Source organism: Camelus dromedarius, chromosome 29 (genome assembly GCF_036321535.1).
Source record: "Camelus dromedarius isolate mCamDro1 chromosome 29, mCamDro1.pat, whole genome shotgun sequence".
NCBI lineage: Eukaryota > Metazoa > Chordata > Mammalia > Artiodactyla > Camelidae > Camelus > Camelus dromedarius.
In genome coordinates, this window is record NC_087464.1 from 10,825,302 (window position 1) to 10,841,355 (window position 16,054).

Genomic DNA, 16,054 nt, shown 5'->3' on the forward strand with positions numbered 1-16,054 from the left:
CTGCTTTCCTCTCTGGTCCCATCAAGTGACATCACCCACCCTTCTCAGCCCTTCCAAGTTTCTCAGAATGCATTCGCCCTCCTCTCCAGGCCTTTGCCCACGTGGTCCCATCCTCCTGGAAAGTCCTCCCTTCAATCCCCTTGTCAGGCTCACTACCACCCACGCTACAGGTCTCCACTTAGACCCTGTTCTCCCAGGAAGCCGCCCGTTTGGCTCCCAAGATGCCGCTTGCTTCCTCGTAGGAGCTGAAAAGCTGCCAGTGCCTGAGGACAGGATCCACATCTGTTACCATTTTCCACTGAACCCTCAGCACTTTGTAGGCTGCCTGATACACGACATGCTCGATATTTGTTGAATAAAATGAACGAACAAACAAATGAATCTCAGTGGCAAAATAAAACTCAAGGTCAAAAAAAACCAAATGATAAATCAGTGTTTTTTGTTAACCAACTAAATATTCTGTCATCTCTATTTAATCCCTGATATAAAACAAGAAAGGGAAATACATATATTTGCTACATGCCTCCCAGATAAAAGTCTGTGATTCTATTCATCTGGAGAAAACAAGAACTAAATTATTTTTTTTTTCCTGCAAGTGTTTTATTTTTTTCTCTGCATACATTTAAGCCATCCTTTCTGGCCACCAGGCAGTTAATGTGCTGATTTAGCGTTGCTTCTGACCTCCTGTTCTTGTCTTTCTCCATTAATCCCACCGCATTTTCATGTTTTAATTCGACACATAATTTTACCGTATCAGTCAGCCAAACCTGCTCAAGTTTTACTTGCCACGATAGCTTTTAACCTCTTATTCATTACCATAATTCCATGTTTTATATTATAGACTGGTCAGCTTTTAACTTAAATGCAAGGGGCAGAAAAGAGTGCCATAGTTTTAAAAAGCTGTAAATCTCAGAGGCTAAGGAAGGAGGTGAGCGGAAAGAAAGCAGGGAGTGTGTCAAGCCTGGCTGTAAAAGCAGATCCACGGCATGGGGTGCAGTCTGTCCGAGGAGATACTTCTGCCCTGATTCTCCCCCGCCGCAGAGCCACTCATAAACTGGCCGCGTGTCACAGCCACTTTCTAAGGCACCACGTGGGACCAAGGACTCGCTCTCAGGCAGCTCAGTTAAAAACAAGCTTGTGCACTCTCACTCTGAACTTTTCCAAACTAAATTAAGCCTTAGGATTTTCTATAATGAATTAGTCTCCAGCATCACTGTGACATGTAAAATACACTTTAAGAAAATGAGACGATTATTTCGAAAGGGCATGGGTTGGGGGATGGATCTGGAGCTCCACTCTAGCCATTTTGTTTAAGCTGGGCAAGGGTCTATGTAGCTTGATTCCTTACTCTTCCTAAAAATTCACTGTCTCTGGACCATTGATGGACTGTCTGGGTTTTTTTGGCCCGTGAATAGCCACTAGAGTTAGCATGGTTTCGGGGGGCTGGGTCTGCCCAGCACTTGATTCTCACCAGCCCCGACCTCCTCAGGAGTGACCTGTGGCTCAGTGGAAGCCTGCAGGTACACCATGACACAAGGGACTTTGGAAAGCTCCCCTTGAGTCAGGAGCGTGAGGAGGAGGCTAGACACCAGGCTGGGGGCCACATCTGAACCATCACCTAGCCAGTAAAAGGTCGGTGACAGGCACGGTCCAGCACAATCTCCCCTTCAGCTCTGACAAGCAGTATGTAATGCAGGGTAGGTGTCACCCCCACCTGGAAGTTCACTCAGGGTAACACTGGGTAGCCGGCTCCCAAGAGATACCTTTCTTATCTTTTGTACCTCAGGAGAGGAAAAAGGAAAAGGATACCAAAAAAAAGTCTTTAAAATCCATAAAGAGGAAGGACAGAATGGCCACTGGGGCAGGGATGTGTCTAAGTTACAAACAGGAAAGAGCTAAAATAATAAATGAAGACCCAAATGACAAAACATGGCATAGAAGGGACATCTTAAATTATCTTCTGTGTCTGTAAAGAAACGTTAACACTCATTTGGAAAAGCATTTCCTATTATGTGAAAGAAACATGACAGCACAAAGACAGGCGAAATGAAAGGCCATTCTTCTTCTCACCCACGAGAATAACACCATCCGTCACAGGAGGCCCCGTTCCCACCGTTCAGATAACGCCTGGGGACACGGAGTTCCCTGCGGCTGTGCTTTTACGTAACTTATCCTCACTCCGAGGGCTAGCACGGCCTTTCGGATCCTTCTATGGTGGGTGTTGGCCGGGCACCGGTATGTCATAGTTGTGACAAGTGTGGGAGACGCTGAGAGAAGTCTGACGTGTCTGTTACCCCACGTGGGTAGAGGAGGGAGAGACTAGTGAGTGATTTGACAGGCAAAATCTGTGAAATGCTTGACCCCAGGAAGACCTCCCTCGTGGCCTGGGGAGAGTGACATGGCCAAGTTCGCTATTCAAAAGCACAAACCTGGCCCAGGAGATGTGCAAGGAAGTGATGGCTGCTACCTGCAGCCCAGACATGGGGGACAAGAGGGCTGTACAGAGAATGCAGCCAGGGCTACAACATGGGGAGGTGAAAGCGCCCAGGCCTCAGCCCCGGGCAGTGCTGCTCTCCTGAGAGCGTCTGAGCACATGCAGATGAGCTGTGTGTGTATGTGCAGGTGTGTCTTCCACGTGAGAACTGGGGAACGTCACTGCCACCAGGTGGGTGAGAGCCAGGCTTCCTAAACCCCCTGACACATGCCAGGCAGTCCCATGGGACGTGGCACCCCTGCTGAGCCGCACTGGAGGAATGGTCCAACGTTGCCGACTCCCACCCGTCCACCTCCGGACAAGCTACTGGGGTGGGACGGGGTGACGGCATCAGAAGAGCTGATGTGCTGTGGACCAGCCCCTGCTAAGTATTTTTACACAGAAAAAGCCCTGCAAGGGGTATGGGCTGAGCTGGGTCTCATCCCGAAGGCTATCTCTAAATTCCTTGCTGATGGAAAAACATTTCCCTTCTCTGGGCCTCTGTACTTCCTCCTCTATAAAATGAAGGCATTATACTGGATGAGTGGTTCTCAATCTTTCATTTTCAGCAATAAAACTCTCCCCTCAAGTGGAGCGGCAACTTAGAGCACAGGTAAGAGGGGAGATGCTCTGGTTTTTGGAGAACCCTCTCTTCTCTAAGGGGTGACCCCCAGGCATCTCCCTGAACCTGGGTGCCAGAGAACTTGGTTTGGGAAGGACCACACACAGCTGTTCAGAGCCCATTAAACGCTATGTTCTAAGTTTAAGATTGGTGGACAAGAGGTGTGTATGTGGGATGAATAAATGGCAGTGGTTTGGTGGAAAGAATTTGAAAACACACAATCCCGACCCTCACACTCGCTGCTCTGAAGTCTACAGCCAAGGTGTTTGTAAACCTCTTGCATTCCACTTCATCTACAAAATGAGAGTAATTCCACCAACTCGCAGGGGTGTTAGAAAGATCAGAGGTGATGTACGCCTCCACCAGCATCTCCTCGTGCTCACTGGGGCTGGCCACGGTGCAGGCACAATTATTTGACTACATTCTTACTACAGTTCTAGAAGGAAGCTGTAGTACTTACTGTATCTTCCGTTACATATGGGTGAGCCCCTCAGTTAAGCTGGGAGGGGCCAGAGTAAAGAAATAAAAGAAACAGATCTGGTCTCAAATGATTTCATTATGGTTTGCCACAAAGTTCACCAAAGGACACCGAAAAGTCTCCCTCAAATGTGGGACATCTAGCTTCGCAATGTTACTAAATGACATGGTATTTCACTAAGTAGCAAAACCGAAATTATAGGGAACACTGGGAATTACACAAACATTTCCCAGAGAGTCTGAGATGGCACGTCATCTTGCTTTAGAGAATTCCTGACACATACGACTTGCCTCCGTCTTAATCAACACTAAAACGCACTTGCCAATTAAATAAAAGAAGCATCCACTCCCCCCACCCCCCACCAAGTTAGGGTCCAGCTAAGTTCTGGCTCCTCGGGAGCCCAGACAGACAGACGGAGCCCCCGAGCCCAGCCCCCTGCAGACATCAGCGCCACACGCGTCTCCCCCCGCTTAGAAAGCAGAGCCGACTCACGTGCCCAGACGCTCCTCGTGCTTTTTGCTGTCCTTTCCCCACACTTCAATGTCCAAAATGCCCATCCTGTCAGAGAAGTAGTGAAAGTCAAACTGTTCCCGCCACTGCGGATTTGCACTCTTACACAGTGTCTAGAAAACATGCAGTTATAGTATTTATTGTCTTAAAATGGCATTCAAGGCTACAGCAGCTACACATTCATTTCATTTCTAAACCGCAGGAGACCGTAACGGCAGGCCTCTCTCTTACCAAGTTCAAGTTTTCTTTTTGGAACGACAGGGACGTCGAGGTTACAGGAATTGGCAAAACATCATACTCTTTAAGCTGACCCCCAGATTCACCCATTTATCCACCACATTAGAGAAAACAGTTACCCCATATGGTTTCTTATACATATAAAATATAACACCTTTATAATAATGATTATTGACATGTTTTCTTATATATAAACTGTGTGTGTGTGTATCTATATATATATATATATATATATATATAGATATACACACACACAATGTACCACAAGAGACACCTGGCAGTTGTCCTCTCTTATAGAAGATACTATAACTGGCTAATCAAACTCAAGTGACATTTTTATTGGCACACCCGTCCAGTGCTGGCTTAAGAACGATACATATTAACAGTTTGGGGTCTTAATTAACATCTGTTAAATGCACTGCATGAGAAATCCGTAACTTGTACATTGCTGCCTATTTTTAAATCCAAGTTTACCGACTCCAGTCACTAGAGCGAGAGAAAGACTAGGAAAGTCCACTGCAGCCAAAGCTCAAAATGAACAAGCACGGTTTGAAAACGCCACACGTGTGTCTGTGCTCCTCCAAGAGGGACTGCAAACTGCATATGTGTTCAAAGCATTGGCAGGACTTTGATTTTCGTTTCATTTACATAGAGATCCAAGTTGTGAATTAAAAAAAGAGCAAAAATGCAGGCCACTAGGTACGAGGCTCTCAGCGCAGAGCGTCAGCTATGAAATCCCGGTGCCAAGCATCCCCGAGTGGGAAACAGGGACAGCTCACACCTCAGCTGCAGCCAACGTCACCCAACGTCACTGACGCTGTTTTTCATCATCATTGGGCTTAAATATATCAGAGTCCAGAATTTAGGCAAAAAAAAAATCCTATTAGACCACAAATTAAGTACCACATTCCCCAAGGGGGAATGGAACTGATATGGGACTAATTCTGTGCTTCCCCTTGGTCCAAAGGGCTAAGTGTGCTCAGTAAGGAAACTTTCCCCGTTAGTCCTTAGCCCGACCCTGGCTGGCAAACGGAATCTTAGTGGAGAGCAGTGGTTATCCTGGATACACTCACTGTGAGATATGGCCTGGAACTACCTGGTTAACATAACTATCTATTTATTTCTGCCTTAACTAGCCTTCCATTTTTCACATTTCTAACAATAAATGATTCTTCAACCTGAGCTTCGATTCTCTACTCCTTGTGCTGGAGTAAATGACATTTAATGTTTGATTTTTTACCAAAACCTGTGTGGCAGAGACACCCTTTTGCCCCAATTCATTTTCCAACTCATCTGCATCAGCTATGGCCTCTATACTGGAAAAGCCCAAACTGTAGATAACCTCAGGCTTCTTTTCAAAATCTTCCACTGTTGTTTTTTTGTTTCTGGTTTTTTTTTTTTTTTCCTATGTGGCTTTTGGCAAGTGACTTAACTTCCAAGTACCCTAGTTCCCTCAATCCATAAAACACAGGAAATATTCCTGTCGGACAGTTATATAAAGCTAATTAATTACCATGGTGTGGAGACTATGGTTTTTGAAATAAAAAACACACCAAATTACTAAGATTAAAAATTAAATGGAATTTGGATCAGCAGAATAAGACAACCGATTTTTAAAGACAGCTAAAAATGCCATTACTTTTGTAAACAAATCACTTTTAATACTCCAGTTTTTTTTTTAAATCACAGCAAAAATTTAAAAAAGCAGCAATAGGTGACTATTTTTGGTGTTAGTACTAACAAGTCAGAGAAAGCAAAGAGCATATAATTTTGAGAATATTTTTAGTTATCTCAAATATTTTAACCCAAACACAACATATTATGCTATTTTATTTTTGGAGGACTCTGAAAACATTCAGTAATCTTTTCCCGCATTCTGTGAAACACAGCTTGCTTATTTCCAACGTGGAAATAAATCATGCATTCGAGCCTACTATTTGATGAGTTTTCTGTAGCTCTAGTTACTATATTAAAATAAATTACACTAAGCAATTAAATACCCTTATCAGTAGACTGCATCTATACAATTATCTTGTTTTCTGAGATGCTTCTAATACCTTTGGGAGGGTTAAAAATAAATCTGTTCTGGCGAAATTCGGAGTGGGAAAACATTTTTTTTCCATCTTTTTAAAATCTTACAGATACTGTTATCCTTAAGGGGTTGACGGAACTTACCTTACTTTTATACCTCTGGTCTCCCAGTTTTAACTGGACAAACATCTCTGTCATACTTCCTCCTGAAACATTCCTCCCTTCCAACAGAGTTATACTTATAATCCCGTTCCAGAGTTGGTTCTTTTTCAAGGTCTCTGAGAGCCGCAGGTTGCGTATCAGAGAGGACTAAAGCGAAACACAAAGAGGACATGTCAACTTGCTGATAATTCTTGAGTGCAACTTTGGTGATCAGAGGAATTCCAGCTTTCAATACTCGATTATAAATAACACTCCCTGCCTGCTGAAAGCGTCCTTAGCCCTCGCTGGTTCTGCAATCACAGTTCTGTGGTTTCCTTCTCAAGCCCTGGGCTTGAAATGTACAGCGAAGGACGAATTCGAATGAAACTCGGGTTTGGTGCCGGCCTGCTGTCCTCCCACCCAGATGTGCTCTCTGGTAGGAATCCTTCAGCTGGGCCTTCGGCTGTTTTAATGGTAGGAAGGGAAGAAGGGCATTCTGGGAGGCGGAGGTATAAGAACACGGCAGAGCTCTACCGGGAAACAGAACCCCTCTGGGCATTTAGAAATAACGGCTTTGAATTTATCCTTCACACTTGAGCCTGTCTCCACTTCCCTTTATTCCTTGGGCTACAACTAAAAAGCCTAACACCACTGTGAGATTCACAGCTCCAGAGGGAGCCTGTAATCGGCCAGCCAGCCAGATGAGCTTAGCAGACCTGGGGAGAAGGGAAGGATGGATAAAGACCACGGCCCAGTGCCTGGGACCCAGTCATTGTTACCTTGTTTTTTTTTTTTTCCTTTTCTACGTTACATTAGTCACTCACACACACCTTAAACAGAATACAGAGAAAGGGCAAATATCCCCTATTATTAAATTATAAAGAGGACAAGCAGACTTCATTTCTTTTTAATTTTCGTTATGGAAATTTTCAAACATACACAGAGGTAGAGAGAATAGTATATATTAAACCTCCACGCACTTATTCACCAGATTTGACATTTGGCAAATCTTATTTCATCTGTCCCTTCACTATGTTTTTTCCCCCTGGTTGAAATATTTGAAAGCAAAATCCCTTTTTGTTCTTACATAATAAGTAGCACGCCAGATGCCAGGACCACAACTCCACCCAAGTCAACTCAATTATCTTAAGGTTGTCAAACACCCAGGACGCATTCACATTTCCCTGAAGGTCCCACTGGTGTCTTTTAATGGTTAGTCTGTTGGAGTGAGGATCCTAACATGATCCACAGGCTGCGTCCAGTTGGTGGAGTTCATTCATGGTCTCCGTTTGGTAAGCGACACGGCCCGAACACGGACGGCTTCATTTGAGGGAAGACACGCGGGAGGTGTCAAGCATCGCAGGGAAACAATGAGCTTCTAACGCTGCGTATTCATTCCTGTCACCTGCTCAGCACATCTTCGAGATCACTGAGGCATCCTTGTGCTGGGATACCCGTTAGTCGCAATTTATCACAACAAGCGGTACGTCAGTGCCATATTAATTACACGCCCGCTGGCCTCATCCAGCACACGATGCCCCACCACTCTTACTAAATAATACAACGGTGCCAAGCATTTCGTTGATCCTTTTATGACTCCCTTAAGTGAAGTCCATTTAAGGAAATCCATACTCCCGATTTCATATCCGAGTTACTTTTCACTTGAAATTGAAATCCGCACATACATGCACATGCACACACACATACAAAGGGGTTTGGAGGCACTGAGACAGGGCAAGGATAGGAGATGGGAAAGGAATTAATTTAAAAGGAAGAAAAAGAAAAACCCTCTCTTCTGGAGAACACGCGCAATTCTTTCTCTAACTTCTACTTGCAGTTGGGTTGTAGATAGAACATATTCCATAATGAAGGTTTATGAAATAAAGTTAACTAATTTTATATCTGCTAAAAACAACACACACCATCACAGTATGTAAATAGATACACAGATGTGTTTACAATCTATATGTGTGCACATAAATGCAGATACATGTAACACATTCTATAGCTTATTAAGTACACAGGCTGAAAACGTCTATCTTCAAAAAGAAAATGAGATTTTGATTCATAGGTCCTGCTGCAATTTCCTTTTTTATTTTTTCTTCTTCAAGTTTGACTTGCCAACCAACAAGCTAAAGCATGACCTGTCCCATGGCCATGCTTCAAAGTTCCGACAGATATATTCCTCCCCAAACACTGCAACTCTTTCAAAATCCTTTTTCTAAAGAAGGGAGTCAAGTCCACCCGGGATCAAAGGGCATCCTACAGTCTGGCAATTGCCTGAGAAAAATGGCAGTGCTTTCCATGAAATATGCTCTAAAATAATTTTGTGGCTTGGTATGTCCTAATTTCAAATTGGATGTTTATCTTGGAAAGGCTTCTATCTAACTTGTCCATAAAACAGCCCCACTTAGCTCTATGAGCTCTGTGAAAATGGAATCCGAAGCTGGTTATTAAGGGGGCCCAGAGATAGGTTCCATATGGCGGAACAGCATGGGAGAGCATGGCTAGGGCCTCCATCAGGCCCGGCTTGGCTGGAGCTCCTGATCTATCCACGGACACTCGTTGCATTAGGCTGTAACATCTGGATTATTGCTTGTAATGTCCCTGGGAAATATCCACTTTCCATCAAAGCCTTTATCTATCTCAGTCGGACTTTGAACATTTCAGTATTTAACGCAGTCATGTTTGATGTGACGGACTTGCTCTTTGCTGTCCAAGTTTTTTTTTTTCCTCCTTACTAAAGGCAGAGTAGGAAAAGAGAAGTATTTATTGCACAGCACACAGATAGAAAAGAACACAAGACCTTTATTCCACTTATTTCACCTTAAATTATCTCTGCAAAGCCCACCGTTAGTTTATGTCCCAGTAAAGTTTCATGTGCAAGCGATGTAGTCTAGGATGTCTGTATGAGCTTTAAAGACGTTCTTAATTACTTGCACATTTCTCTTCCACCCTTGAGACCTGGGATGAGGCTTTAGAGCTCTGTCTGTGGTTGGGGGCAGCGTCTGGACCATCCTGTGTGAGCTGGGACTCAGAGCCGGGCTCTCAAAATCTTTGGTGCTCTTCGAACACTCCCTTTTTCCCGGCCATAAATCAACTCCTCTGCACTCACTCTGTTAGCTCAATAGCTCGGGTTTTCGCGTCTGTGCCCGAGCCCATAAGTGAAATTTGTCATCTTAATGCAGCTTGGAATGTGAAAGGAGAGAAGGAAATGACCCATCAGAGGAGGAGCCCATCCCCCTGAACTGCAACAAACACTGGGAGACAGAGCAAAGCTTCTGGGTCCTGACCCTCATTTCTCAGCAGACATAATGGATAAAATACAGTACATCAGGGTTTGGTTATTTCTCTCCCTTCTCCCAGGGGATCAGAACCTTTTACTATTTCTATGAAGGTTCATTCATGGGCTCTCTCCTCAGCCCCTACCCTGCCAAACCCACACCCATTCGCCTAAACAAAAAGGGTGACTTTCCTCTGAAACACACAAGTCAGTTACGGCCAGTGAAGATAAGGTGGGGTTCTTCACTTAGAAACATGCTGACTTTTGTAAAACATGCAACAGATTCCAAAACATTAAGTTACTTACGGGTCATGAAAATTTCACCGGAAAGAAAGGGAGAGAGATGGGAAGTACAGACACTTCTGCTCCCTTCCAACAGGTGGAGAAATCTCGGGGGGTTTTCATCTGGGAATAAGCTCTCAAAGCAGTGAACAGATTGTCCATCCAGGGACCTATAAAACGGATGGCAGCTTGGCGACATACATTATTGGAGGATTTTGGCCAAGTGACATGCTGTGCTGGTTGGTGATGTGGACTCCAGTACCCTGATTTCTTGGTGGAAACCTCAGGATGATGGACATGTCAGTCCAGTGCCTCTTGTCTGTCCTGCGCCAGAAAGAGGGGCAGACAGGTCAGGAGTGAAGAAGGATCCTGAAAGAAGGACACGGAGTCCAGGAGCTGGGGCCACAGCCTGTGTCACCAAAAGCAACATGACATTCAGCGATGCCACGGTCCAGAAGCAACTATACTGACAAATACCATGGGCTAATGATTCAAAGCACTCCTGTGGGTAAACAAAACACGAACATTACAAAAAAAATTTTTAAATTCAAAAGAAAGGCATTGAGAAAAGGCTTCCACAAGATTTTTCTAATAGGCCTACGTGCCAAACGTGGTACGGATACTTTTTAGGTCATCTCAGCGATGGAAGTTGAAAAAATATGTGTTCCAATGCTGCCAAGGCAACTTATTTTGACTCCAATTATTTTTCCTGAGTCGCTGTGAAAAAGTAGGTAGTCAGTGGAGACAAATGCATGGGGGGCAAAAAAAGAAAAGAGCTCGCTTTATAAGCAAAATGGATAGTAAACAAGATCCCAGTCACGTTGGCAATGCTCAGGAAAACGAAGGGAGAACATTTAGTCTATAAAAGGTTTCCCTGAAACAGCCCTTTCGGGCTTTTGCAGCATAAAGCTACTGCTCATCGTCAACAGCTTTTACAGCATGACATGAGAAGGTCCGCACATTCATGCAACAGGCTTCCAGAAAGTTCCTACCCAGCAGCTCCGTATATCATCTGAAGAGAACCCTGCAGGCATAAATCCTCCTGGAAATACACAAAAATCTTTGCATAGGACACAAAGAAAGCCTTCTAAACTTCCCACAGGAGCATGGACATGGAAGATGAGATTTATATTTGTAGGTGAAAACTCTACCACAGACCCAAGGATGTACAAACACATGAGCTATAAAAAAAAATTGTATTACTTTTTAACGATGAGGGGATATCCCTGCTCAATTTCTTGCACTTGAAAATAAAAATCAGATGAAAAAAAATGGATAAAGTCTATAAAGATTCAATGACTCTCAGAGTTTAAGATCCAGGAGGAAAAACACGAAGGCCATGTGATTTGAGAAGATTTTCCTTTTTGCCCTGACTTCCAGGAAGCTCAGAATTAAGCGTTGGGCTTATATGCAATCATATTCATCCTCTGGTTAGTTCTTGATTGACGTGTGTCATCCTGCTGGCTTTCACATCTCTGTTCCATGTTTCTATGTCTCCCTTTCACTTAAAATAGGTCAGGGACATCCCCATCCGGGACTGGGACTAGAGTGAGTTCAGGGAAGCAGTCGGGGTGAAGAATCTAGGGAGATGCTCACTCTCGGGCTTCTGTGAGGGCAGGGCTGGCCCCCAAGCCCGAGTGCCTGCTCACATTGCTCACCCTAATCCCAGCCAAACTTCCCTGAGAGGCCTGCCCCTCATGGCATCTCGGGCTTGGTGTCCTACGGTTCCCAGCATCCCACATCAGACCCCAGTCCACACCAGTGGTTCCCAAACATGCATGGGCTTTGGAATCACCTGGAGGGCTGACTAAAAGATTGCTGGGCCCCACTCCAGGGTTTCCAATTCAAGAGGGGCCACACATTTTCATTTCCAACAATTTCCAGGTGATGCTGATGCTGCCGGGCCAAGCAGTCTGCTTAGAAAAGCCAATCGTTCGGAGCTGGTAACAGTTTGGTGCCCTTGCCATACACCGTGTTATTTTATAAGTGTCAGGTCTCAGTCCACTGCCTCCTCCGATTTGGTGAGACTCACTGCAGTCTTCTTTCTCTGAAAGCTTTCTCTGCCCCCAGCCTTCATCCTGCCCCTCTACCTGCAAAGCCAAGATAAGGGTCTAATCTCTGAATACCCCTTCTCTCTACACTCATCTCTCCTAAGAACCCAACAGTTACGACGGCCAAGTCTTATTCACCTCCGAATTCCCAGGACAGTATTCCTGCCAATACCAATGTGTTCAGTGAGAGATTTTTGGCCAAAACTGATTCTAATGTTATTGAGAAGAGAGATTTGAGGAACGGTTTTGGAAAGCAGTGGCTCTGTTCTTCTGGGCTGGAGCACACACAAGGTTTGACAGTTCTAATAGATTCATGGTCCTACCTGAGCATGACTGAGAGCTGCAAACAGAGAGCGCCGGCAGAGCCAAAGGCAAAAAGAGAAAGTGGGAAAGGGGAAAGAAGACAGGGAGGGCTTAACCTCAATTCGTGTAGAACCCTCACCATGCAACCCACAACTCTTACAAAGTCATGACACTAAAAGAAGTATCAAAAAAGCCTAAAGCAAGAGCGGAGGCCCTATATTTTGTAGGGGCATCCAACAGGAAAAGAGAGCCTTTCCAGGTATTGAGAACAGAGAACTGGTCTCACAGGGATGTACATGCTGAGACTCCGGACAGAGAAGACGGAGATCACGAAGGTAAGTGACCGTGGACAGCGGCCAGCACTCCTGGGCTGACGCAGCAGAGAGCAAACTTTTTCTGTAAAGGTCCAGATGGTAAGAATTCAGGTCTCTGTCCCAAATACTCCACTCTGCCATGTTAGCCAGAGGTAATGCATTCCAATAAAACTTTACTTGCAAAAGCAGACGTGGGGCTGGATTTTGCACTCAGGCTCAAGTTCAACCACCCTGGGGCTAGAGAGACAACAAAAAGAGCCCATGCCAGGTGGTAGAAGCTGATAGAACCTGAGATCACAGGAGGCCAGGCTAATGGAAGATGCAAAGTGTCCCAGACGTCTGAGACACCACGGGAAACAGGGAAAGGGGAGAATTCCTCAGCTTCCTCCGTTTCCCGCCCTATGGTACCCTACGAGTCCCTCTCACTGGACACAGCCAGCTGGAGGCCACCTGACGGGGGATGGAGAAGATGTACCCTGCAGTGATCAGCCTTCTCAAGAACAGGGAGGAAGAGAGATAAATGAATATGAAGCCAAACGGGCATCATTAGTCAACCAGTTTCATACAGAAAAAAATACTGCACCAGTACAGGGACGTCTTCTACCTTACCTGGAGGACATACGATGCCATGAAACAGTGGGTCAACAATGGGTTAGAATAGATCCTGTATCTCAGTGCAAATTCATCTAAAATAAATAAAATCCGTAACTCAAAGGGCACTCTGGTCAGTCAGAACCCAGCCCAAACGGAAGTGCAGAGAGGGTGTGTGTATGTGTGTGCAGATTTCTGAACACCAAGAGCGACCTGTCCATTCCATTTCTTATAACCGTGCTTTCATCCCAGTCTCCAATTTGATGTAAGACAAGAAACTGTTTTTGTTTTTCTGTCCCTGTAACTGTTAACACACATTAGAAAGCGAGAAGTGAGGTTTGGAAACAGATCTATTCACAGAAGAGATGATGCATCATAAATTTCTCAAAAAGAATCAGTTAACAGAATTCAGGCCCTTTTCAATCAGATTTTCAGTTCTCTCTTCAAAAGGCTCATCAGAAAGGAAGCAAAGGCTTCTGGATGAAACCTAAATCTATTTTTTAAGGGCAACCTCTACGTATTTACTATTTTAAAATCAAAGTCAGTATTAAAATCAAGGGGACACTTTAGAAGACAGCACACAAAGACCCTGCCATTCTAAGTCCCTTTGGAGGATGCAGAATTATAAACTTATGGGTTTAAGAAGCAATTATTTAAATAAAGTTAAGTTATTACAAGAATAAGATTGAGGTGAAAGGGGCAAGGACCTTTTCTAGGTAATCCATCACTGAGGACTAGCAAAATGTTTAGTTCCTCATAGCTAAGTAATCTTCTTTATGTCAAACTTCTGTTACCTCATTTTTAAATGTAATATGGAAATCCTAAAAAAAAAAAAAAAAAAAGAAGCTTAGAGTTTAAAAATACCGAGATAGGTTGATCAGGGTATTTTAACTACTTTCACAGAGGGTTCGTCGCTGCATCTACAGAGTGCCCACGTGACTTCATTTTCATAAGCCAAATTAGAAGCAATCTCTCTTTCCTCTCCAAAACTGCCAACTCTAAGGAGCAAAAAGTCAGGGTAACGTTTGAAATTCTTCACCAATACACAAATTGCATCTCTCCTGTTAGACCATGAGTAGCTTTCAAGGAGCTCTATTCATGTCTGGCTTCATTAAACATACATACTAGGTTTGGTCATTTATTAAGTCTCTGAGCCCAGCACACTGAAGTCAAAATTCTAGAAGCTACAGTGAGAGGGAAAAAAAAGCAGATGGCAGCTCGGTGGAAAAGACACAACTCCGCCGTCCAGATATAAATACTGCTCTCCAGGACCCTCTGTTCCCTTCATATTTTTGATATCTTCATCCCGGCCGTCAACATTTTTTCTCTCCCTCCTCATGCCTTTGGCCCTTCTTCCATAACCTCTCCCGCCCTCCCTAGACTCCAATATTCCCCAAGCTCACAATTTTTCTTCCCAGCCTTTATGTTCTTCCACAAACTGCCAGAGCTCTTCCACAGGCCGGAGCTCCCTAACTAAAGATGGTTATTGATGTACCCTACCAGTGTTTTAGTGCAGCAGCAGAATCAATAAACCAGAAAATACTGCTTTGTCAGGCTTGGCCAGAGCATGCTGGGGAGCTTTACTGCTTCGGATGGTTACAGAAACTCCGAGCACGGGAGAGGGAGAGCCGGGCTCCCCTCCGCGGACAGACGTGATGCTCTCCTACCCTCTAGTGACTACAAAGGAATAAGACAAAAGTTGGAGGCATTTTTGAGACTGCATCACAATGATGACTTATTGGCTCTTAATTTTATTTCTAAAACGAACTAGAGGCTTGGAAACCCTGTGAACTGGTGGGGTAATAAAGCATCTCAGCCTAGTTATTTTTAAAGTACTCCAAACACAAAGGATATGCACTTTAGGAAGAGTCAGAACTTTTGAGTCCTTTGGATTTTAAAAAGCAAGGTTTGGAAAGTTTGCCTTTCTTCTTAAATGACTAGTTCTAGTCAGGTTCCAAATCTCATATTCTCTCTCTTTCTCGTCTTTCACATACACACACTCATACAAACTCACGAAATCTTTGTTTCAATCTCCTTATTTTACAGAGAAGTAAATAACCAAAGTACAGTGAGGTTGGAGAACAGAGCCGGCATACGTCTGGGTGCCTGTGTGTGTTTGTAAATAAATGCACATACAGGGACCGCCAACACCCCCCTCCTCAGACACAGACACGTCCCAGCCACCTCCACGTGGCTTACTCCTTTTTTAAAAGTAACAGAGCTGCTGAATTAAGTCATAAATCATTTTGGGGGGTTTCATTTGTTTACCTTTATACTAATTTTGACATTCAGTCACTCCAGTCGCAATGTGCCAACTTCATAACCTGATATTTTAATAATGCACTCCTACCTTGCTACACTTAGACTTTTTATAAATTGAACCGAAGTGTATAATTGCTTCAAAGATACTAACAGTGTGAAAAATCACCAGTATTTCAGGAAGGAATCCTTAAAGAAACTCTCACACACCCCCCAAAAAAAGGTAAAAAATAAAAGTAATGTTAAAAAAAGATTTATAAAATATCCCACTCATTCCCCTCCATTAATCTTTTCATCACCCCTATAACACCAAAGCTGGTTTCCACCTAATGGTAAATAACTTCCTAAAGGACTAAATCTAACCGCACTCCACTCCAAATAATTCAAGCTTAATGAAGTATAACATTCTAACATGGCCGGTACATATAAAATGTCACCTCTAAAACAAGTGTCAGTTCAAACATCTGGCTATGCCCTTA

General features: G+C 44.0%; 1 protein-coding gene across 5 annotated transcripts in view; it reads right to left on the bottom strand.

The window, feature by feature from the left end:
• MCTP2 (multiple C2 and transmembrane domain containing 2) overlaps nt 1–16,054 on the bottom strand; it is a 197,459-nt gene that overhangs the window by 103,225 nt on the left and 78,180 nt on the right. For 4 of the 5 annotated variants that reach the window (XM_064480545.1, XM_031440500.2, XM_031440501.2 and 1 more), the window contains 2 exons: nt 6,496–6,660; nt 4,066–4,196 (listed from right to left, as the gene is read on the bottom strand). In XM_064480545.1, the coding sequence (XP_064336615.1) occupies nt 4,066–4,196; nt 6,496–6,660 (296 nt within the window). Of the gene's footprint in view, nt 1–4,065; nt 4,197–6,495; nt 6,661–16,054 lie in introns of those variants that run through there. The other variant, XM_010975713.3, reaches the window with a different exon arrangement.